This window comes from Protopterus annectens, chromosome 2.part0 (genome assembly GCF_019279795.1).
Source record: "Protopterus annectens isolate FY-2018-M chromosome 2.part0, PAN1.0, whole genome shotgun sequence".
Classification (NCBI taxonomy): Eukaryota; Metazoa; Chordata; order Ceratodontiformes; family Protopteridae; genus Protopterus; species Protopterus annectens.
The window spans coordinates 117598638-117624345 of NC_056728.1; the positions used below are offsets into that span (position 1 = coordinate 117598638).

General features: G+C 41.1%; 1 protein-coding gene across 1 annotated transcript in view; it reads right to left on the minus strand.

Moving 5' to 3' along the window:
• Positions 1 to 971: 971 nt before the first annotated feature.
• The window catches only part of LOC122792989 (armadillo repeat-containing protein 8), a 1754692-nt gene continuing 1729955 nt past the window's right edge, over positions 972 to 25708 (minus strand). The window contains exon 12 of the mRNA XM_044060608.1: positions 972 to 2642. Within this exon, the coding sequence (XP_043916543.1) occupies positions 2609 to 2642 (34 nt within the window). The 3' untranslated portion in view covers positions 972 to 2608. The remainder of the gene's footprint in view (positions 2643 to 25708) is intronic.

The following is a 25708-nucleotide window of genomic DNA, read 5'->3' on the forward strand; positions in this document are numbered from 1 at the left end:
GAGTATCTAAAAAGCCCTGTCACTACACTCTTGTCTCTTACAGACTTCTGTATTGCTTACAAGGCAATAAAGGACCAAATCCTGCTAGACCTCATATATATTCAAAAAGCACCAGTATCTACTCTAAGGACCTGACTCTACAACACAATATCAGCAGAACTTACTGGAGGCATAGATATTGCTCCCAAAGGTATAAGCTCCCATTCTACTTCAAATAAATACATCCTTGTCTTTACAGTAGACCTCAGGTACTTGGGAGTCTAAAAATTCACCTCAGAGCTGACCACTCAGGCCAAGGGGAGAAATAAGCAGTGGAAATTGCACTGGCTAGGCTTCCTAATGGCTTACTAAAGGTCTACTGGACTGAGTGCATAGTAGCCAACGATTAGCCTGCGAAATCACTAGCAAAAAAAAAAAAAAAACATGGAACAATCAATGGTTACGAAGTATCAAGATGTACTGAACATGGAGCTGGACAATACTGCTTTTATACAGACTTTTGTGTGTGACACAGAACCAAATGTTACAGTGGCTCATGTCTAGCCTTAACCAGGGAATTACTGGTATTCCTGGACAAAACAGCTACGGAAGGAAGAAGCTAAGATGATTCCCATATACAACACTGCTACACAGTCCTTTCTTGAATGAGGATTAAAAAAAAATACATCACCACAGAAATAGTTGGCATTTCGCAGCAAATCCTTAAGCTATGTATTCTTATATAGACTCAAAGTATACCTGCATATAAAAATACATAGGTTTTAATATGAAATGCATAAAGTGAAATGAATTCTGGAACATAAACATCAGCGATACAAAAAATGTACCCTAAAGCAAGCACCACTGTATAAAACTGATTCCCATATTCACAAGAACTTTTAGAAACCTCTATTTCAAACATGGTACCTACTGTACATGAATAACCAATAAATTAAGACAGTGCCTTTGAAAACATTCAAAGACGACACCAATACAGTGTATACATATATCAGTCTTTTTATTTTAAAAGTCAAAGATGCTTTGTTTCAAACAAACATGTAAAAAAAAAATGTTGCTCAGAGTAACTGCAACATTGAACCTTTTCCATGCCACATACTGATTGTCTTTGCTTAAAGTTCCATTGCTCCTTCGTCTCTAGAAAACAAAAAGTGAATCATTCGAAAACAGTATCATCACTATGTTTAAAACACAGCAGGCAAAAATTAAGTTAATCCAAAATCCTCTGTTAAAGTGATGTCTGTCAACCAAGGGGAGGGGGGGCAGGCTTTCTGATCTAGCAGCAGAGAAGGAAACGCACTGGTGCAGTTTAACAGCAGTATTCTTAAGAGTCCAAACCAAGAAGCCACACTTTTTTAGGTTTTACTTTGCACATCATAAAAATCCAAAATCAGTAAGCAGATAAAGGGTTTTCTGAATTTTCATACGCAAACACACTGGTATCAATCCAATCTTTAAAGCTACAAAATCTTGGCTCAAACATTCTTTTAGGGGCATGTTTCATATCCAGTGCCTTTATACTGAAACTTATGAGTTTTGCAGAGAAATTCATTTCTAGGCAATCATTTCTCACAAACACTATTGTCTAAGTCAGACTAGCAATACCACAAAATAAAGACGTCTTTGTCACTCTGTGAAAATAAGCTTATGACCAATTGCCATTCAAATGGATTTCTAAAGCTATTTTTATCAAAGAAATAAAATAAAATGCAGAGATTTGCCACACTAAAAAAATGATGAATAATGTGAGTATGACTTGCTACGGCTGTAGCTGAAAAAAATAAGCATCCATCAAGGCTCAATGTTTCAGCTCAAGTATTGCCCCTCTCTCCTAACACAAACAGCATCACTGAGCTGAGTTAGAGATGAATGCAATAATTAACTTAAAAATAATTAAACTTTTGGAAACTATATTACTTTTCTTTAGTGTTTAGAAAAAGTAGGTGCACACGTGTGTTTCATGAGTGAGAAATGTGAGCATTCATCTGAGTACTATGAGAGTTTAAAGTTTGCATAAATGGCAGAGAACTGCTAGACTATCTAAAAGAGGTTGTCTAGTAAATTGGTTCAGTAATGCATATAGTTCACTCAACATTCATTTGATGCAGCTCTACTATTTTTTCAGGGCACTTTTGACAGTTTTCTTCTTTAAATAACGTTCCACTAAAATGGTGCAGTGTAGAGTTCTGTAAAGTTTCCAAACAGCAAGCTACATTTAATCCCTGGAAAAACTGTAGAAAAGGATTTTCACAAAAAAAAGGATAAGAAAAAAAGAAGTATCTTGAGGTAACCAGTCACGCAAACAAAGAGGCTGCAGCAACAACAGATACTTTTAGGCTCAAAGAAAAGGCAGATTGTTCTTCTAGCTTGAAATTCTGTTATCTCAGAAAAGTGCAGTCTCTCTCTGTCTCGCCAGCACGTTCTCAGTATTTCATTTCATTATGAACGTTCTGCAATGACATGGGTAGTCGTCCTGAGTTGCTGCTGCAACTTGCTGCAAGTGAATACTGCAGTCCAAGGTGACTTGTGCAAATAAAAAGGAACAAGGAAAAGTCCTTCCTTTTGTCCTTGAGTTGCGAGGGCACCTGAAAGCCTCTTTTTGGCTAGGATGTCATGCAAGGTACTGTTGCAGTGCTGTCTTTGCCCTGAAACAAGAAAAAAAATGTTATTGATTCACTTTGTGATTTTATTTGAATTTCTTACCTTATTCTTTCTGCTACATAAACTGCAGATTCATACAGTTGAGGGGGTATGCAACAATACTGTTACTCACTAGAAGACAAACCAGAAGTGTAACTGGACAATAACAACTGGTCAAATGTTACTCAAACTGCAAAAATCTGATCAAGAGATTCACAAGCGCACAGACTTTAATATACAAGTTAGCAATGCACAGGGAATTTTCAAATGCATATCTTTTCTGTTTGGGAGACGTTATGTTAGGAAAGGTGGTATTCTAGGATTTGTCTTCCACTGAATCAATACAAATCCCAATGTAGCACAATGTAAAGTTCCATTCTTTCACAACAAGGGATGAGACTATTTGTAGTTCAGAGTTACAACAGTTACAGATTAGGGATGGACACTTGTTGACAATAAATAGATAATAGCAGCTATAGGATAAATATAAGAAAAAAAGAAAGAAAAAAGACTAGCATGTCTGTCTTAACTCTACCTTCTTGTGTGTCTATTTCCCCACATTTACACTTGGTAACACCGCCATTCACCATCAGCTGTGTCCTAGTACCTTTCCATACCAAAGTGAACAGAAGGATGACTTTTTGTGTCTCTGCCATTAATGCCTGCAGCATGGTTAACTTCTTTTAAACCCTGGTCTCCAGCATGTGGATAAGCCAGCACTTGGCTAACTGCAATGATGCTGAAAATCAATCATCACTAATGGCATGATAGCACCAAAGTACTACTTAAAGCCTTGCCTACTCCTGTAGGAAATAGTGTATTGAGACTCAATATAGCAGAATGCAAGCATGAAGTGGAAAAGCTAAAACAGAAAGTAGAGATGTTTGATATACTCACAAAAAGAGTGGATATATGAATAAAAGTATCTTTGAGTTTGAGGACTTCTGGTTCCAGCAGTAAGGAATACAATCACACTGCCAAGCGAGCTTTGCCAATTTTAGAAAAAGGAAGGCATTTTAAAAAAATGGAAAACAACCAGTCCCAGATATAGCTATAATCCAAGGGGTGCAACAAGCATAAGGGCTAAATCTAAAATGACAAAACCAACCAAAGTAAGATTGTAGGCTACAGAAGAGGTCAGTACAACAGATCAGCTGCAAGGAACAGAAGCCACATTGGACAGGGTGCCCACCCTGATGGTGTGTACATGGGGAGACAGCAGTGAAGTAAAATATTATCTGACAGTATGAGACTGGACAGATTTATACCTTCAGGGTGCAAATTACAGAGCTCTGCTGATGCACTCCATCAAGAAGTAAAAAAAAAAAACGTGTGTGGGATGTATACTGAAGCTTTTGTGGTAGAACAATAAGGAGTCCGCTGTTTTATCACAGAAGGATTAAGATGAAAAGGATAGAGAGAGCCACAGACATTTTCCTCACAGTGGAAGAGGCTCTGCCATATTGACGGATCTTGGAATACATATTCCTTAAACCAAGGCAGATAAGATGTAGTCTCTGGCAGTGAAGACATGCAGGATGCAGGACAGTTTAACACAAGAAAATTCAGCAACAGTAATCAGGTCAGATGGAGTTTATGCGCCTTCAGCTGTGATCCACACAAAAAATGATTATGAGGGGGGACAGGTTGGAGGGGTTACAGTTTGATTTACTAAATGGAAATTGAGCTGTGTTTAGAGCATTTCAGATTCCACTGCTGGATAACTTAACAGTGAGAACTGTTGGACTATGATGACAAGCACACGAAACTGACGGTATCATCAGCTTTTGAGTATGGACCCACCCCCCTCCTTTTGGGGGGATGGAATTTGAGCACTCATTTTGTCTGAGACTCTCAATAAGAAGACATGGAAAATACAGCTGTTCAGGTAAACTTACCATAACAGTAGATGTTAGAATGATCATTGCTGCATTAGCCATAACTATATAGGTTATATCCTGCTAAGGATATAACTAGCCACCTTCCAAAGATAAGGGCCCCTTACACACATTCAAAACATAAGTCAGCTTAATCACAGCTGAAGAAAAAGAGTGGTTTGGGTGTCCAGCCCTTCAGCACTTTTGTGTCAATTGAGACAGGGAAGCCAGAATCCTCAAAAGCTCAATGCTAGAACAGAATAAGCATAAAGATCCTGACTCTTTCAAAAAAAAAAAACTTAAAATTGGGGGATGGAGGGCGGGAACGGCTACTGCAGCAGTGATCATTCAAACATCTAATGTTATGGTAAGTTTACTTACACAATTGTACTATGTTTATCATAATGATCACTGCTGCAGTAGCCTTAAGTTTACGGATAGATTACCATAACTTAAACTGATAGGAGGAAAGATAAGGGTCCAGAAGCCCCTAGAGAATGGTACTAGCAAAGCCTGCCACAGACATGGTGAAGAAAACAAGTTTGTTGCGCTTTGTAAAAGTATAGAGGGCCAGGTTTCTGCTTCTAGACTACTTATAGAATCCAATATTTTCCAAAAAGTCACAGATAAAAGCCAAAGCCCTGGTGGAATAAGCCTTGACCTTGCCTGGAATTGCAGGGTTGTGGTGGGTTTAACAAAGGTAATAGCGTGAGACAACCATTTGGAATAGTCTACTTTGACAAAGGTTGTCCTGTCTTCTTACCTTCATAAGAAATGACCAAATGATGAGAGTTCCTAAAAGTTTTAGTTCTGTCAAGATAATACCTAGGTTGTCTATGGACATCCAAAGTATGGAGTATCCTCTCCTGCAATTTTAGGTTTTGTAAAGAAGACAAGGAACTAAACTTTGCTCAAAGCAAACTCGGATACCACTTTAGGCATAAATGAAGACTTAGTTCTTAAGGAAACCCTATCTTTGTGGAAAATGAGATAAGGTTGTGTCACCATAAGAGTGTGCAACTCAAATACTCTTCTTACAGAAATCAGAATAATTAGTACAGCTGTTTTCCATGTTAAGAATGTCAAAGTCAGCCTGATGAGCTGTATCAAATAGAGTCACAGTTAATTTTCGCAAGACAAAATTCAAATCTCAAGGAGAAGCCACCTGTTTTCTAGGAGGATTGGCATTTAACACCCTTTTCAAAAATATTTACACATTTGAAAGTAATGAATGAAGGGGATTCATATGTAGGCAGGTTGAAATGACCAACAGATATACCTTGGTGGAGGAATAAGATAGGCTAGAGGATAATAAAACTCACAAATAATTTAGAACTAGAGAAACACTAGCCATAAATTGTCTTGGTGCCAACAAGAGCTTTTCCATTTGATAATACAAGATTCCCTAATAGAAGGTTTTCTTGCCTCCTTTAATAACTGGTGCATGTCCTCAGAAAACAGATGTTTAAAAGGTATTAAGAGTTTATCAACCAGACTGTTTGTTGCAGTTTGTAAATCAGATACATCAAATACCATTTGTCTTGTGTGAGTAGGTACAATCTGTGAGGAACCTTAGCCAATTCCAAAAGAAGGGAGAGCCACTTCAGCCTGGGCCAGAAGGGAGTCACCACAATGATCTTTGGAAAGTTCCTCTGAATCTTCAGAATGACCCTGGGAAAAGCATACAGGAACATTCCTGTCCAAGGTAAAGAAAGGGAATCTGTTTTCCAGGCCTTTTTGCATGGAGTCCTGGAGCAGAAAACCCCAATGGATTGTTGTGACCGAAGACAAAAAATCTATGTGAGGGGTTCCCCACAGCTGGATCAATTCCTGGAAGACCCACTGATCCAGCTTCCATTTGTGAGAGTCTGTCCTGGTTCTCCTCTGCTCGTCTGTCATAACATCTTGCTCTGATGGGATGTAAGATGCCTGTAAAGTGAAAAGTTATATCACAGGCTACCATGGCTAGTCTGCACAGAAGGTAGGATCTGGTATCCCCATTTTCTGTGTGTACCACATTATTATGGCATTTGTCTGTGATCACTTGTGTGACAAAAAGAGACACTGCCAGCCCAGCTATCTGGAATTTTGTAAATAATTATATGTCAGCTGTGGATGTCAACATGATTCATGTGCTTGTGTTAGAAATGTATTAGAACTGTATGTTATGTGTATATCAAACGGTTTGTACAGAAGTGTGTATGAAAAGGGTTTGTACAGTACTGACCTTAAAGATGTGGCCACACTGTACCCTACTGGAAAAGAACAGAAATGTATATAAACATAAACTACTGTAACTGTGAAAATGTATATATTTAAGAGTGGAAATTGGAACATACAAGGTTAACTTATAAAATAACTTAATTTCAAGTATTTTTTCTGACGTTTTACAACTGCACCATAAAAGATGGTTTCAATGCAGCAAGGAGCCAGGATGTCTAAAACTAGGGACACTTCTGCATTGTCTTGTAAGTGTTTTATTGCTTTATGTCTTCCAGCAGCTGCAAAGATATAAGAGCTATGTATTTTTCACATGTAGATGCTAAAGGCTGGCAGTTTCTAGCAATAGGAGTTTAGCTTGGAACTAAAGTCAGATGACAAGAAGTGATGTCATCCTGCAAGCTAACCCAGCAGTAACATTTGAGAGACTAATTTAAGAACTCTGAGAGAGAGAGAGAGAGACAGCATTTTCTATTTTGTCTTTGACCTGACAGCATCAGCTAGAAAACCCACTCACATCTTTCTTGCCTTGTTCTGTAAGCAAGTTAACTACAGTACAGTAATTATCCTTAGATTCAGACAGTAATATAGTGAAGTAGAGCTTAGATGTTTTGTGTATTTATTTGAGACTGCCTTGCAATGTTGTTTTAAGTATTTCCTGTGATTTTGAACTTTGATGTAACTGTGATTATTTACTGAATATTTTCTTGTTCTGTTATTTACTATTAAATATATTTAAATCTTTCATTGTGGCTGATATTTGTGAGACATATTAAAGTTCTGTGAGTACTTGCATATTTATTTGGTGACACTGTGAAATACTCCTAACAGCCTTACTCCTGGTCAAACTACCATGTGGATTACTCGTGACATTACACAGTAAGATTGGACACCCTTTGTTAAGGCCTTAAAGTAGCTGATAAAAGAGTTGACTGGTTGTAGTTATAACTACCTTACAGTCTGGGCAAAAGGGGGCACAGCTAGTAAACCTGTGCCAGCCATTCCCAAGTGTGTGTGTGTGTGTGTGTGTGTGTGTGTATAAATCAAATCTCAAAGTGTGTGTGTATGTATTAGCTGCTTGGGCATGGACACAAAGCACTGGTTGGACAGAGAGGGTGGTGGAGGTCTTGGCTTGGCCACTCAGCTGAGATCTCACCTCTACAGCCTTGCCAGTGGGGAGTCTTACTGAGGATCTGGAGAAAGAGGGATAAACCAACCGCAGACTATGGTCTTTGTGTGCTCTTAAGGGAAATTGCACTTTACTGTGTGTGTACTTGTCATCCTCCAAGTGTGTACATCCCCCACTGTTGCCAGTAGTGAGGAATGAAGCTCCTTGATTACTGGGCCAATGGTTGGGTGTCACAACATTTAACAGATGACTGAAAGAGTTGAAATAATTTATTACTGCCAAAATTTCTTTTACATTTATTTGTTTTGGTTTAACTTTTCAGTTCCAAAAACCCTGCATTTGTTTCCTACAGACACTGCTGCCCAAGCAAAATCTAAGGTGTCTGTTATTACAGACTGTGGTGTAACTAGAAAAGAAAATGGGAGTCCTTAATTCAGTTAAAACATTCTCTCCACCAAAGCATTTCTGCTCTCAGAAACAAAAACTGGAATCTAGAATGTCAGATGATGCTGATGCTTGAACATACTGATTTTAGGTATCAGTTAATTTCTCCCATATGAAGTCTTGTTACAGGAATCATGACAATCATAGAAGCCAAAAGATCTCGAATCCTGAGAAATTCCCATTGCAAGACTTTTGTTTGAGTGGAAAAAAAAATTCAGGAAACGATTTAGGTACATATCAACCTTCTCCTGTCGAAGAAAATCTCTTTGAATCTCCAAACTCTAGATCCCACGCAACTTGGTTTTGTGAAAGGTGGATCATGCCTGCTCAAACTGGTTGACTTCTTTGAGTTAGTCACCAGAGCTGTGGATGAGGGCAAGACAGTTCATACAGCCTACCTCGATCTGGCCAAGGCCTTTGATATCATTCCCCACTCAGGGATTATTGATAAGCTCAACAAACTAGGCATCAACCCCTACATCACTAGGTGGGTTGCAAACTAGCTTGCAGACCACACAGTGTGAAAATAGCGGACTCCAAGTCAGACTGCCGACCAGTCACGAGTGGAGTCCCACAGGGATCAATCCTGGGTCCTCTCCTCTTTGGTATCTACTTCTCAGAAGTCCAGGCCAACATAAAGGGACTCTGGCTGACCAAGTTCGCAGATGACTGCAAGCTGGGAGCCATTATTAACTCCCCAAGTGATGTAGACATCCTACAGAAAGGCCTCACTGAAACCAATGACTGGTGTCAAAACCATGGCCTTAAGCTTAATGCCAAAACATGCGTCGTCATCCCCTTTAGGAAAAACTCAGTTCCAACTAATTACCACATCGCTGGGAACTCACTGAACACTGAAGGCGTTACAAGAGATCTGGGGACACAGAACTTCTCCTTCGACCACCACATTGCTACTGTGGTCAGAAAGTCCTTCTATGTGGCACATCTCATTACCAAGGGTTTTGCATCCAGGAAGAAAGAGGTCATCCTTTTGGTACTCTTCTCTCATTAGGCCAATCATAGAGTATAATGCCCCATTTGGCATGTACCTCACTAGACACATGCAACAGCTGGAAAGGCCATAAAAGTACCTCACAAAGAGGATCCTAGGCCTTAAACACGTCTTACACGGGCAGACTCAAAAAAAAAAAAAACTCCAGCTCTTCTCCTCTCATATCATCTACTAAGAGGCGATCTTTGCTTGACTTACAAAGCCATGTCTGACCTAACTCTGTTAGAAATGCTACATCCTAAGAAATCCCAATCCCTCCACACCACATGCTCCAGAGACCTCAACCTCATTACCACAATGAACAGAACATGCTGGAGGGACAGGTTCATAACCCAGACACTGCCCATGCTATGGAATACACTTCCCATACATTTCAAGCAGAGCACCTCAATGGCCCTCCAAGATAAATTTTGATGAGTGGATGGGAAATAGAAAGTTCCCCCCGAGGATCACACAAGTGGCTCTACTTGATAGAGGCGTTGGGAACTAATGTTGGGTAGCATGATGCCAGGGCACCTCTATGGGCTAGGTTGTAAAGGCTCCAGGGCCAGTAGCCTAGTACACACCTATGAACTGAGGTGTATAAGAGATACCCCAGGAAAACCATCCCATGCTAAGGGGTCAAAAAGTGACTATTGTATGTGCTCCTGAAACCCTATTCTGTGCAGATCTCTCACCCAAGTGATGGATTCCTGATACTTAAACACATTTGTTTGAGACTGTTACCACAGAAAGAAATGGAGGTTCAGATGTTGGAGAAGAATTAAAGACTTGCCAGGGTGGGAAGGAGGCAGGGTATTCTGAAGACAGTCATTCAGACATGTAAGACTGTCCTTTATAATGGGTGACTCCTCCCATCTTCTTGGAGCCTCCCTGCTACGCTGAAAAAAGAAGTTATGACTTAACCATAATGTTCCATCTGTGCTGCCGATCTTCACTAATCCTTGACTGTGGGCTCAGTTACAAGCCTTGGAATCAACTCGGCCGTTATTACAGCTCCTGCCTTCCAAACACTCTTGAGCTAAGCTCTACCCACAATGCTCCTCAGCAAATTACCTCAGATCGAGTTTGCAAAATATAGTGACAGACAAGAAATAATAAGTAAGAGACCATATCTGTGCTCCTATTAGGAAGCCAGTCTTTGGGAATATTCGATCGACCAAGAGTTCTATTCTAAAGGCAGGGGGAAGGAGGGAGGGAAAGTCAAGGATTAGTGAAGACTGACAACACAGATGGAACATCATGGTAAGACATAACTTCTTTGTCTGATGTGGTCAATCTTCACATCATCCTTGACTGTGGGACAGAGTCCCTAGCTACCTAAATTTTGGGAGGTCTTATGATAAAATATTCATGAGCACCATCGAGCCGAATGATGCACATTCTGTCCTTTAGAGCCCTGGTCCAGTTTGTAATGAGTAATAAACGTATGGGGAGATACCCATGTTGCTGCTGCACAAATATCATCTAAAGAAGCTCTGTCATGAAAACTGCAGATGCTGCTATAACCCTCGTTGAATGTACTTTTACAGGTCCTGGTGGGTGGAGTCCCTTTCTGTTGTAAACAAAGGTGATACAGTCCTTAAGCCATTTCGCCAGGGTAACTTTAGATACTGGACCGCCTAAAGATACTTTAGAAAAGGCAATAAATAATTGTTTGGATTTTCTGATATCCTTTGTTCTGTGAAGGTGGAAACATAATTGTCTGTGCACATCTAGTAAGTATAGACCATATTCTCCTTAGTTGGAAAAAAGGAGATGTAAAGCCTGATTGATATTGACTTTGAAACAATGTTTGGTAAAAAGGAAGGATTTGTCCGGAGTGAGACCCTGTCTTTATAAAATATCAAATGGGGGGTTCCTATGAAACCGTCGAAGTAACATTACATCGACTCTCGGAACATCGAGACTACTACATCGAAAGCTGAAATCAGCAAAACTGAAAACCGTCGAGTTAGAGAACATCGAATTTACGGAACATGTATTACCATGACACATAAATAGGCGTGTTTCCTTTTCAGTTTCGATATGTTGGAACTCGACGGTTTTCGTTTTCGCTGATTTCAGCTTTCGATGTGGTAGTCTCGATGTTCCGAGAGTCGATGTAATGTTACTTCGACGGTTTCATAGGAAACCCAAATGGGGGGGGGGGGTTGCAGGACAAGGCTTGTATTTCGATATCCTCCTGGCAGAAGTGAAGGCTATTAAAAATAAGGTTTACCAGGACAACAATTTTAAGTCACAAGTTGCTGAAGGTTAGAAAGGGGGAGAGGTAAGAGACTGCAGTAAAAAATTCAAATACCATGGGGGCAAAGAGCTCTTTAAATGGAGGTATGAGCATTAAAGTTCCTTTCAAAAAGGCTTTACAAAGTTTATGTGATATAAGTGATGAACCACTGAAGCCAATATGGAAGTTAGAAATTGCAGCAAGATGCACCCGAATCATAGATGCTGATGAGCCAGACTCAGAGTAAGGCTAAATCTAAAACTTTATCAAGAGGTGCTGAATATGAGCCAAGACTACAGCCTAGTGACCACTTAGTAAACTTGTCACTTTTTATGTAACAATTTTCTAGCTGAAGGTTTGAGGTGGGTTAGAATGATACGTTGGATAGGGGAGGTGCAGAAGGGATGCCTGGCAGTCAAGGGAACTGGAGAAGCCATGCAGTGAGCTTGACATGTTGTAGATTCGGGTGAACCAGTCCCCCCAGGTGGGACAATAGGTCTGGAGCTGGGTCCAGTATCCAGGGTTTCCAAAGCAGATGAGGCCATAGGAAGGGAAACCAGACCTGTTGAGGCCAGAATGGGGCAATGAGTTTTATTCTGTTCTTCGACCGTGGCTTTGTTTAGAAACTGACATATCAGTGGAATCGATGGAAAGGCATACAAAAGACCAGGGGGCCAATCATGAAGGAGAGCATCTCTGGGTGACTCCTCTGGGGAGAGGGATTAGGGCAAAGTAACTGCTGCATTTGCTGTTCAGAGGGGACGCGAACAGATTGCAGCAAGGTTGGCTCCAGTGAAGGAATATCTTGTCCATCACTGCTGGACTGAGAGACCACACATGAGGCATGAGGATGGCTCTGCTTAATTTGTCCGTGATCACGTTGGGGCTCCCCGGAATGTACATTGCTATCAGAAAGCAGTCAGTGAAAATTGCCCATTGCCAAACAGAAAAATTGCCCATTGACAAACATCGTCAGCAGGCTCTTCTCAGCAAAGAGGGTAGGGCCTGGTTCTTCCTTGTATGTGATGCACCAGACTACCAACGTATTGTCTGTTTGCAGTGCAATCGTTCCCAAGGGGAGGGTATGTTAAAATCCTTGCAATGCTAACAGCACTACCCTTATCTGTACAACACTGATATGCAAGTTAGCCTCCAGCTGGGACCAAGTGCTTTGGACTGTCTTTCCCAGATAATGACCTCCCCCAATCTGGGACGCGTCTGTGGTCACTATGGTTTGGGGTTTAGGATGGACAAAGGGACGGCCTGATTGGTGATCAAAATCAGATGGGGACATTGGTGGATTCAATAAGGACCATTGGGAGGCCAGAAGCCACTGAAAACTTCACATGTGACATCTGGCCTGGGACTCTAGAGTGATACAGGCTGCTATTGACCCTAGAGCCTATAGAATGAGTCATGCTGCTACTTTCTTCCTTCAAATGATCTGTCTTCACTTGTGATCTGATCCTTTGGAGACTTTCTAGGGGAAGGTACGCAAAGCCGGTGATTGTGTCATGCATAGCTCCAATGAATTCTAGGTGTTGTGATGGTCCTAGATGGGATTTTTCATAGTTTATAGAGATTCCTAAACTGGAGCAAAAGAGAATAGTGTAATCTCCTGCCTTTAGGATTTGACATCTGGTTGGAGCGGTAAGGAGCCAGTCGTCTAGATATGGAAACACTTGGAATTCTACCAGTCTGAGATGGGCTGCTACCACTGCCATACAATTGGTGAACACCCTGGGGACTGTGGTGAGACCAAAGGGCAGTGATCTGAACTGACAGTGACTGGATCCCAGCCAGAATTGTAATAATCTTCTGGAGTGGTTGTCCATTTTTATGCAGTAATACACATCCTGAAGATCTATTGAGCACATCCAATCATCTTTCTAAACGGAAGAATAGACTGAACCGAAACCATCTGGAATTTGGTTTGCTGAAGTGATTTGTTCAACTGACTGAGATACAAAATCGGTCTCCAGTCTCCTCTTTTCTTTGGTACTAAAAAGAATATTGAGTAAATTGCGGATTCTCTCTGATCTGGAGGGACTGCCTGGATGACTCCCTTGTTGAGAAGTTTTTGAATTTCTAAGACTGCTGTTACCCTGTGACTGGGTGAAACATCCAGGATTCTTCTTGGTCTTTTTGGTTCTTCTGAAAGGGGGATGTTGTAACCTCTGGTAATGATTCTCTGTACCCATTTGTCCGTCATTAATTCTAGGCAGGCAGATTGGTGAAGGGATAATCATCCCATGACTGCCTCCAGAGGAAGGCAATCGGGCCTCCTCTCAGGAGCACTGATAGGAGTTACCAGAGAAGAGAGTCTCTGGAACCCTGATTCTGCGAGACATTTCTGCCTCTTGAATGGAGTCTTCTATTACCAATCCCCCTCTGCCCCAGGGGAAGTCATTGTCATGTGAGTCTTAGAAAGGTCCTTAGGTCTTTTTGAACCATAGTTTACCATTTCTCTGGTTCCTAGAATAAGGCCATTGAGGAGTGGAAAAGCATACACCCCCAGCAGAAAGGGTCTTTCCATCTTCCGCACATCTGGCTAGACTCTCCCTAACTTTGGGGCCAAACAGGGATATACCATCAAATGGAGCAATGAGAAAGAAGATAAAAATGGTTCCACAAACTCAAAAAGGCGCATCCAGGTGTGTCTCCTGGTGGCTATGCCTGAACCCACTGCTCATCATCCCATTGGCAGCATGAGCAATTAGCCTCATGTCCGAATTGGAAATCGATTCTAGGGTGGCGAGCTAAGAACTCCTTCAGCTACTGCTCCTGAAAGAATATCTGAAAGCTCTTTAATCAGATCTCTTTGAAGCCTGGTAAAAGGTGCCATATAATTCAAAGACCTGAGATCGAAGGTCGATGAAGCATATACGTGCTTCCCAAATCTATCCATCATCCTAGAGTCTCTGTTAGGCGGAAGGATAGTAGGACTTTCTTCAGCAAGTTCCTTTTTACTGGCTGCCGCAACCACCATGGCATCAACAGGAATACATCTGACTCAATGTTGCTCATTTTTAGGGGCAGAGAGAATGCAATCAGGCCTCTTGGGGATTGGCTCAATAGTGTCAGGTATCTTCCAGGCCCACTGAGCAATCAACTTAATAAGATTGTCAGCAAGCGTAGAAATCCAAGAGGTAGATGGCTGGGCACGAAAAGCCTCCAGGTATACAGATTCCTCTGAGGAAGGTTGAATGGTAGTCCAGCCACCCCTTTAAGGATTTCTAGGATGTCCCAGAAGGAAACATCTTCAGGGGGTGACTTAGGGGAACCTTCCCCTTCAATGAAATCAGTATCTTCTGTGAAGGTCTCTTCAGGGGAGTCCAAGTGCTTCCTCTTGCACTTTTTCTTCAAAGGTACCTTTTTGGTAGGATGCTCCTGCGAGGTTTCTGAAGACAACATAACCTGAGAGGTCTGCTCCTGAGATTTTTGTGCCCTCTCTCCCAGGGCAGAGACTGGTGGAAGCTTCAGTCGAGGGGATGGACACGATGTTTGGTCCGATAGGGAAGGCATAGACTGTTTGCCCACAATGGACAAGTTCCTCTCCATAGCCTGGAAAGTAGGTCCCCCTGTAATGGGATGGGAGCCCAGAACCGAAATGGACTCCTTTGGAACCGTGGTCCCATCCTGCAGAGAGTAGGCCACCCCCAACTTGGAAGCCAGGGTTGAGCTTACATATGCCGATGCACAGATGGGCATGAATGGCTCTGAAAGAATCGAAGTTGAACCTGCCCCCCCCCAAGAATTGACAATGAGGCCTCCAACCTCTGGAGGTCTCTAGTTCCAAAGAACCGGTAGAACTCAAGGTAACTACTGGTGTTGGAGAATGAGAGCTCTAGCCAGAACCAAAACAGTCAAAGCCAGAAAGGTTGGCACCAGGGACTCCGATGTCTCAGCTGGAGATGAAAGATGAATATGGATTGGGGTAGAAGAAGACAAGGTTGCAGAACTAGCAAGACTAGGAACCATGGATGGAGGCAATCCCCTTGCCATCAGGAGCTGGTCCACCAGTCTCATAATATCTGACTCTGACAGACTTTTGGTGGACCGAATAGAGGAGGTCGACAGAGACCTTGGTGGCCGTCACTCCAAAAAAGGATTGGGAGGATGGTCAGCAAATTGATCTATGGAGGGGGAGTAGGTTGTATGAGGTAAAACTATTACCTGAGGGTCCTTCGATACCAAGAGATCCATTGGTACCAAAGGGACAGTTGTCTGCACAGATACTGGAACTGAAGAGGTCGGTGCCAATGGCACCAAGGAATGAGAATATTGGCCCACCACTGTCAAGGAGGCTGTTGGCACTGTGGGAGACTTGGCCAGTTTAGAAGGTGCTTCCAAGGGAGTTGTTGGAACCGAGTGACTCTGTTTTTTAGGTCTAGTGGAAGAAGTTGAAGAGAAGGAACTGGCTTATGTTTTCAGACCAGATACTGCCGCTTCAAATTCAGATTTAAGAAGGCCTTTCAATATTAACTTGTTCTTATGCTCTATTAGGGTTCTGGAACTGAACCCATGACAGATCACACAGTCTTCCTGTAGATGGACCACACCCAGACAATACATACAAACAGCGTGTCCATCTGAATTAGGCATTTTTCTATCACACTTTTGGCATCTCTTGAAGCCAGAGATACCTTTAAAGGGTTTGCCAGCCATATGTAAAAGCTAAGGCGATGTTATACACAGACAGGCACACACACAGAGACTTTAGAATAAGGAAAGATTTTTTTACTGTATCAAAGATAGGAAAAAGGGGAAAACTACCGATGGTATAAGAGGTTACCTGAAGGTAAAAGGGGAAAATGTACTGATAATGGTACTTGAGACTACCTAACGGTAAAGGAAAGAGGAGAAAACTAGCACACAATAAAAGATATCTAGAGGAGCACGGCAATATAGATAGAAATAAAAAACAAAATTTAGAGATCAGATAGTAAGAAAAAACTGCCTTACAGTTTGAAGAAAAGCTAAAGCTCGAGAAATTGGTTTGAATGCATCTGGCACTACAAAGTGGCACACAAGATCTGAGGTAATTTGGTGAGAAGCATTGTGGGTAGAGCTTAGAGTGAGAGTTTTTGGAAGGCGCGAGTTGGAATAACGGCCAAGTCGGTTCTGAAGCTTGGAACCAAGCCCACAGTCAAGTATCATGTGAAGATTGACAACATCATACGCCTGCTTACCAGCAACTTGCTGTGTCTGCTTATTTTGTTTTTTTGTAAAATGCTGTAGCGGTAGTATGAAACCCCTTGACAAGCTTGAAGGAAGGAAGGCTAAAAAGATATATGTAATTCCTGAATCAGCCTGTCTCTCTCATCACACATTTTGAGGACATCTGCAGCAGATGGTCCAAAGACTACCATTCGGTCTAAGGGAGATTTCAAAATTTCAGATGTAACATCCTCACAAAGGGTTTGAGCATGCAACTAAGCAAACCTCCTTATAATATTTCCAGTAGCAGCAGTCCTGGATGTGGCATCAGCTGAATCATAAGCACATTTCAAAGAATGGGTAGACACTTGAGACCCAGAAATAACAAGATTACACATAAATGTATTCCTTCAGATGAGGGGAAAATTAGTGATAATACTCCTCATATTCTCGAAAGAGGAAAGCATAAATTTTAACATATGAACTTGACAAATAAGAATTCTAAAATCCTGTCACAAGGGGAGGGGATATGAGATTTGAAAATTTAAAAAAAACTGAGGAACTTTATACAATATCTGCTTTCTTGGAGGCAGTGGGCTAGCTGTCAGGCAAGTCACAGGCTAAAATAAACAGTGCTGGAAGAACAGGAGGGACTGGAGTAAGTTAAGGAAATCCCAGATGCAGTAAATCATACTTCTTAACAAATAGTGGAAAATTATTATGTTTCCAATGAAACAACTTATTCAGTGTGGAAGGGAGTGTCAGAAGCAACACTTTCCTCAGAAACAGAAATCTGAGGAGGAAAATCAGATATGTCCCTTCACAATCATTTTGTGGTTCAAAATCTTGAACCTCCTCAGAAAATGAATATTTTTTTACTAGGAACACCAGAACTGGAAGGGTACACAGCTTGAACTAAACCATGAGGTAAGCTCAATATATCATTCCTGTCGAAAGTAACAGACAGGAAGAGAGACATGCCTAACTTTTTTTTGCTTCTTTATGACAGGAATTTCTGAAGCAGCAGACAAACTTCTGCATTCCCTGCTCCTACCTCCAAAACTGACAAGACTGTTTCTCTCTTGCCCAAAAAGGGGATTGCAAAAGCTGCAAAGGATGCATCTAAAGCCTGGTCCATGGTTGCTGCAGGAACTACACACTAGAGGCAGCCATAGAGAAAGATGAATGGTCTGAGGAACTAAAAATTGCCACAGCAGAATCACCCATCTGTGGCTGAGGCACTGGCAAAAGCTGCTTGTTAGTTTCTTTCTTTTTGAGACTAAAAAAGGGAAGAACCTGAGGAAACTGGTAGGTTGTTCCATGGTAAAGCCAAAAAAGATACCCAATTCCTAGGGAAGTATGGCAGCAGTAGTCACTGAAACAAGTAAAATTGAAAGAAGGCACTTTTTCCACCAAAAAACTACAGTGAAAAGCACTTGAAATATTTACTGTAGCCCCAAAAGTAAAACAATACTTTCACTAAAGAATAGTTTTAACTTAGTTTTAACCATAAAAGGAAAAATACTACTGTTGAGACGTTACTAAAATCATGTGTCAGTCAATAAAAACACATTTCCTTGCTTAAAATTATTAATTTCACAGAAAAAGGTCACTTTCAATCATAAAATTAAAAAGTGGAAGTCCCCCGAAAGGGAACTTACTTGCCTTGCAATGAAACAGCATTAGCTGACCATCGATCCTTGAAAGTTCATAACACAAACACACTTCAGTGGCAAGAGAACTCTAAAGGGCTTCACCCCCCCCCCCCAAAAAAAAAACTTTTGTCAGCTCGTTTGAGATGACTAACAGTTTGGCCATCAGGTGTAGCCATGCAAGAGCCTTGCTTTATGACATAAGTATAACAGTAGTCACTTTTCTTAATATCTTTGCATTCACTAAGTTACATAAAACTGACAACTCTAGGAATGGTCTTGAGATGTCATTCTTATCTGGTATCAGAAATAGTTTGCAAAAAACACCTTATCTTGCCTTCTTCAACAGGTAAGAACTCGTACATTATTCTTTGCCAGAAATTGTTTCATTAACTGAAGCATTAAATGACCTTGATGGGACAGTGTGCGAGGAAATAAATAGTTTTCAGATTACAGGATAAATTCTATACTATAATTTACAGGACTGCTTGCAAAACCCATCTGTCAAGTAGTTATCTGGTGCCAGGCATATAAATGACTGAAACTTGGCTTCAATGCATATGAGGGAGGAGAGAGGGAGTGGAGAAAAGCAGCTGGATGTAAAGGTCTCTGAATGTATCTGTTCTTTTCATCTGTATTTGAATAATTACAAGTTAAGTACTCACCATAACTAGGCATCTGTGTTGTCCATTTTCATTCCTCCTAACTTATGGGTCCAGACCTGACTCGGCTGCATTTACCAGACTTCGGCTCAAACTCTTGAACTCCTCCCTCTACCCTTAGTGCCATACTCCATCCCTATTGCCTCAAATCAAGTTTGCTGCTCTGTTTCCCAATAGCAGAAGAGAAACAGATATAACCAGATAGAAAAGACAGGGCTCAAACCTGGAACTGTAGGTTCCAAACACAGTCCAATAGGTCCTTCCAGAAGAAAAATGGATAGGGGATGGATGCGAGGAGAGTTGAGGAAGAATGAAAATGAAAAACACAGATGCTTAGTTATGGTGAGTATATAACTTATAAATCTGATGTTGTCCTTTTCATTTTTCTTCACTTATGGGACAGAGTCCTTAGTTACACTGACCCTGGGTGGCCCTCATTGAAGGACATTCCAGAGTACTGCCAAACCAAAGGAGGCTCTGTTTCTAGACATGATGTCCAATTTGTAATGTGAAAAAAAAGCTATGAGTCTTGGACCATGTAGCTGCTGCACAAATGTCATCAATAAATGTTCTTGACCAAAAATGAAGTAGCAGATGAAGTAGCCATGGATACAGATGAATAGAATCAGGGAGCTTTTGGTAATGTCATGTCCTTCTGAGTGTAAATCCATGAGATACAGTCTGTAATCCATTTAGCTAGGTTAACTTTAGAAACTGGTTAACGCAGGCAATTTGGACAGAATGATACAAAAAGCTGGTCTGACTTTCTAAACTATTTTGTTCTGTGAAGGTAAAAACATAGTTGGTCTGTGCACATCAAGGAGATATAGCATGTACTTTCCTTTACTGGAAAAATTTGGAAAGAAAACTGGCATGTGAATGGATTGGTTAATGTTATTTTCAGAAGCCACGTTTGGTAAAAAAAGAAGGGTCAGTCCACAGGGAAACCCGATCTTTATGAAAAACAATGAAAGTTTTTTTTAGCTGAAACAGCTTGTTGTTCAGATATTCTTTTGCCAAAGTTATAGCTACCAAGAAAACTGCCTTCCACGATAGAAATTTTAGATCAGATTTGCCTGATAGTTGAAAGAGTTTTTGTGTTAAACTTTCAAGTACTGCAGTAAGATCCCAAGGTGATAAGGGATCCTTTATCAGAGGTCTTAGAAGAAAAATGCCTTGCATAAAAGCTTTACACAACCTAGAAGAAGCCAAAGAAAAATATTTACTCACTGTGTGGAAATTTGAAATCGCTGCCAACTGAAGTTTAACTGTAGAGAAACTAGCCATCTTTCAAAAGAGTTGTCAAAAAATGAAAAACAGCAGAAACTGTTACAGAACAGGGATCAGTCTCCTTATCTGATGCCCAAATAGAAAACAATTTCCATTTACTTTTATAAACTTTTTTGGTAGAATCCTTTTGAGAAGCCAAAATAATGTCACAAACTGGGAAGAGAGCTTGGACTGTCTAACTATTGCTGGAAGTGGAGAAACCATGCAATCAGCCTGAGGGCCTGAATGTTGGGGTGTTGAATCCCAGACAGGTGAGAAAGGAGATCCAGTACACATGGAGGATAACAAAGATGAAACCGTAGAAAGGGGAACCATACTTGCCAAGGCCAGAAGGAGGCAATGAGGATTACTGAGCTCTTCAGCCTTCTTGCTTTTTGCAAAAATCTTGAAATCAGGGGAAGAGCAGGATAAGCATAAAGGAGACCTGAGGGCCAAGCGTGAAGCACAGCATCTCTCGGTGACTCTCCCCTGAGGGGGGATAAGAGCGAAGTACTTACGGCACATGTTGTTAACAGGGGAGGCAAATAGGCAGCAGCAAGGTTGGCCTCAACACCTGAAGATCATATTCGCTACTGACTGGTTGAGAGACCACTTGTGAGGTATCAGAATGGATCTGCTTCTTCCAAAATGGCTGCACATTAAGTACCACCTTATTTCTAGCTCTCACAGTGTGAAAACAGAAACTCAGCAGAGAAGGACAGTAGACTTGTGTTTATGGTTACATTTCAGTAACTGGCTACAAAGTGCACTGCGTGGATGCCAGGAATAAAGAAATACATAAGACCAGGAAAAAAAATCAGCTACAAAAAGTCAGGAAGAAATACTGACTGGAGAATGTTCTGCAGCTGTTCAGCAAAAAGCAATGCAACCTTCAGACATGACTTCCAATAACCTACATGAAGATGTAAGACAACTGTATACAGACCTGGTTAAAATAAACAAAATACTGATGGAGTATATCAACACAACAACAAAAGGCTGGAAAAAAATGGAAGAAGCTTTAAGCAGATAATTCAAATAAGATGACAAAGCTGCAAAAATCAGGAGTCAAAATGAAGAAAAGGCTGGCTGAATATGAGACTGCTTAGAAAGAGATGTTTCAAAACAGAATAGAATTAGAGGACAGAGGATGTAGGGAAAACTTGTGATTTTAAGCTATACCAGAGAAGCTGGAAGGAACAGATCTCGTTAATTTTATGAAAGCATAAATAAGCAACTGGACTGGTATTCCACAGCAGGAGTTGTTAGTTGAAAGGGCACATTGTGTGTATGCTCCAAACCAAGCTATAAGAAAGTAACCTAGACCCTTAATAGGAAAGATGCAATCCTACCAGCAGAAAGAGTTGATTTTGGTAAAACTTTGGCAAAAGGACAAAGTACTAAAAGTGGGAGACAGCAGAGTGTTTGTGCAGAATGATTACTCATTGTACACCAGACAGAAAAGGAGCAAATTTATTCCACTATTCAGGGAATGTCAAGATGCAGGTGTGAGATTCAAACTGCTGTACCCAGCTGTCTAAGGTATTCCTCCCTACAGCAACAGAATAATTTTTTGATGAAGTGCATACTAAGAAGGAAATACAAAAGTTTGTCCAACAAAAAGTAAGCTGCGAAACAGAAGGAGGTTCTGCTTCTTATTCTGGTAATAAAAAACACAGAGGGGAACTGTACCTGTGAAACCTTTTCAAAATGTTCAATGGAAGGAAGCATGAGAATAGACTAGAAAAAGTTAGAGTATGTTGGAAATGAAGCAGACACAGAAGTTTGGAGATGAACAGTAATAAAACCAGTAACTTAATATGGGATTACAATGCAATAATTATATTTGTGAAATACAACAGAACAAAAAAATCTGGAAATATTGGACGTTTCAGAATTTGTTGGACTTGTGGGTGACTCTAAAGCATATGCCCTACTTCATGTCATTAACATTTGGAAAAGTGCTTTGGGGAGGGGAGGAGGAGGAAGAAAGTTAACTGTAAGTAAAGATTTTTTTTTCTTAAATAGTACAATTTTGTGGCATGTGTTTTTTTTTTTTTTGCATGCTACAAAGTAAAATTTTTTTCAGTTAGTTGCAAGTGTAATGGGGATTGTAAACCGGTGCTGCTGTTCTTCTTTTCCCTCCCTTCTTCTCTTTCTTCTTGTTCAGAGTTAAGAAATGTAGACACTGTAATGCAAAAAAAAAGCCTGGTTAAACACCATGATAAAAGAAAAATTAATGTGTTTTTTCTCATTCTTGCATGGGAGAATGACTGGATTAAAGACCTTAGACTGATTTAGTAACAAGATTTAGGAGAGATCAAGTAAATGAAAAAGAACACTGAATATTATGAGGCTTTTTTCTAGCAAATACAGGTATGCTCAGTAACAATACTGCAGCTGGTCTTCATGTTGCCATGGATACCATCTGATAAAGAGAAACTGGCTACAGTCTGTTGGAGAGTAATTGGCTGGGGAGGAAAAAAGAGAAACTGGCTAGGAGATGTTTTCTTAAAGCATTCAGTTTCCCAAGGTAGATAATGTTCTTTGAAAGCATTTAGTGGCTTTCCCAAGGTAGTTAATGTTCTATGAAAACCTTCAGAGGTTTTCCCAGCTAGGAGAGCTATAAAGATAAGACAAAAACAATCAGAACTTAGAAGCACAGGCTGCACCATGCATTTTAGCATAGACAACCTTTATTTTAGGTTAACGCAAGTTTGGGACTTTTGTTCTTATTAGGAGGGTAAACATTTAATATTTGAAGGTGTACATAGTTGTGTGTGTTAGTATTAAGTTCATAGGTTATAGGTTGGTACTGGGCTATCTGCCCGAAGGCATATATTAGCCCAGCCACATTTTGCGGTATTCACCACCCCTTTAGTAGTTCCCTAGACCCTTGTACTAGCAGCTAGTACCCTTGGCCCCTATCTAGTAGTGCTGTTGGTGTGATCCCCGGTGTGAACTTTCTGTTACCCATCCACTCATCAAGTTTCCTCATGAAGAGTGATAGTGAGGGGCTCTGTCATATGTAGATCGGGACCCTGTTCCATAGTAAGGGAAGTCTCTGCGAAGGGAATCTATCCCTCCAGCATGTTCTATTCATTGTTGTGTTGAGGTTTATATCCCTAGAGCATGTAGCTCGAGTAGATTTGGTTTTGCTAAGATGGAGCATGTTCAACAATTCTGGGTTGGACATGGCTCTGTACGTTAGACAGAGATCGCCTCTGAGAAAGCGGTATGCAACAGAGAACAGTCTTAGCTTTTTCAATCGTGCTGCATAGGGCAACTGTTTGAGGACAGTAATCCTCTTGGTTAGATACCTTTGTGGTCTCTCCAGCTGCTGGAGATGTCTAGCCAGGTACATTCCAATTGGTGCATTGTACTCAATAATGGGTCTGATGAGGGAAGAGTAGAAGGGCACCATTACATCCTTAGATCTTGATGCAAACCCTTTCGTGATCAGATGGGTCACATAGAAGGATTTTCTAACCACTTTGGCAACATGGTTATTAAAGGAAAGCTGACTATCTACTTGGGTCCCTAGATCCCTTATTTCTTCTTTAGATTTCAGGGGTTACCTCCTATGTTGTAGTTTGCGGGTACTCTGTTTTTTCCAAAGGGGATTACTACGCATTTTTTTGCATTTAGCTTGAGACCATGGCTTTGACACCATGCATCAGTCTCATTTAGGCCCATCTGGAGGATCTCCATGTCGGCTGGAGACTCTATTACAGCACCCAGTTTGCAGTCGTCCGCAAACTTAGTCAGCCACAGCCCTTCCGTGCTTGCCTGTACTTCTGAGAAGTATATGCCAAACAGGAGGGGCCCCAGGACAGAGCCCTGAGGCACACCACTCGTTACTGGTCTGGATTAGGACATAGATCCCGCTACTCTTACTTTATGGGATCTGTCTGAGAGCCAGTTTGTGACCCATCTTGTGACATAAGGGTTTATGCCCAGGCTGGTGAGCTTATCAATAATACCTGAATGGGGAATGGTGTCAAATGCTTTAGCAAGGTCAAGGTAAGCCGTGTGTACCTCCTTTCCCTTATCTATAGCCTGAGTAACTGTCTCAAAGAAATCCACCAGGTTCAGGAGGCATGATCTGCCCTTGACGAAGCTGAACTGTGTGGGGTCCAGCGACTGGAGGTTCCCAATCTCTCCATTTATGAGTTCCATAATGATTCGCTCCATAGCCTTACAGATCAGACTGGTCTGGCTTATTGGTCGGTAGTTCCCAGGGTCAGTTGTGGCCCCACCCTTGTGTAGCGGGAACACCATTGATGTGCGCCATTCTATGGGCACATATCCTGTAGAGGCGCTGAGAGTGAACAGGGTATTAAGATGTGGGGTTAATTCCTTTTGGAGCTCACGTATGACACAGCCTGGGACACCATCTGGTCCCATGGAGGCAGTGTTTTTAGCTTTAGATAGAGCCTTGTTAACCAATGTATCAGTAATAATTGGACTTACACAATCCCCTAGAATGGTAATAGGCCCTGTAGGTGGTAAGGGGGGGATTTGCACTGAACCTGTCAGCCAAGATGTTGGCAATGTCAGAAGGGTCAGTGTATTTTGTTCCATTTTGTACTAGCTCAGAACAGACCTGAGCATTGCCATTTCGGTTTTTGACATAGCCATAGAAGGCCTTATGGTCATCCTTGGCAACTTTCTTTTCAAAATTAGCTTTAGTTGACTTGATGAGGGCCCTCAATTTCTTACTAATGCTGATCAGGGATGATTTTTCTACCTGAGATTTGGCCTTTTTTTGTATAAGTCTCCTCCTTTTATTGTAAAGTTTGCTTATGGCCGGGGTCCACCAGACTGGTTTCTTCTTACTTGAGGAAGGAGTCTTGGTTTTATTTGGGATAGCACGGTCCATGCAATCCTGAAGATGCATATAGAGTGCCTTGGTGTAGGATTCCGCATCCTTGATATCATTATCCTTCTGCAAGGGAATAGTGAAGCTTTCCACTTTGGATGCAAGTAGTTTAAAGTTTGCTTTGGAAAGGTTTTTGACTATGGTTTCTTTGATTGGGGGAGGTGGAGGAGTGAGGATGTCCAGGGTTATCAGTTTGTGGTCAGATCTGACCAAGGAGGGGGTGATAATGGGTGTGGTACAATGGGCGCCCATATTTGTGATGATTAAATCCAATATGTTGTCCCCTCTAGTGGGGAAACATACTAGTTGTGCAAGGGCATTTGAATTTATAAATTAATAGGTTTTCGGGGGATATTGGGGCTATGTTTGTTTTTTGTTTGAGGACTTTCAATAAAACAAAAAGTTTTATAAGCTGCAACACAGGCTCAAATGGATATGACAAGAAACAACTGTATAAAAGTTCACCCTGGCAAACAGTGTGTGCATGTATCACAAATGCTGGAACTAGACATTTAACAAAAATGTGTTATACATAAA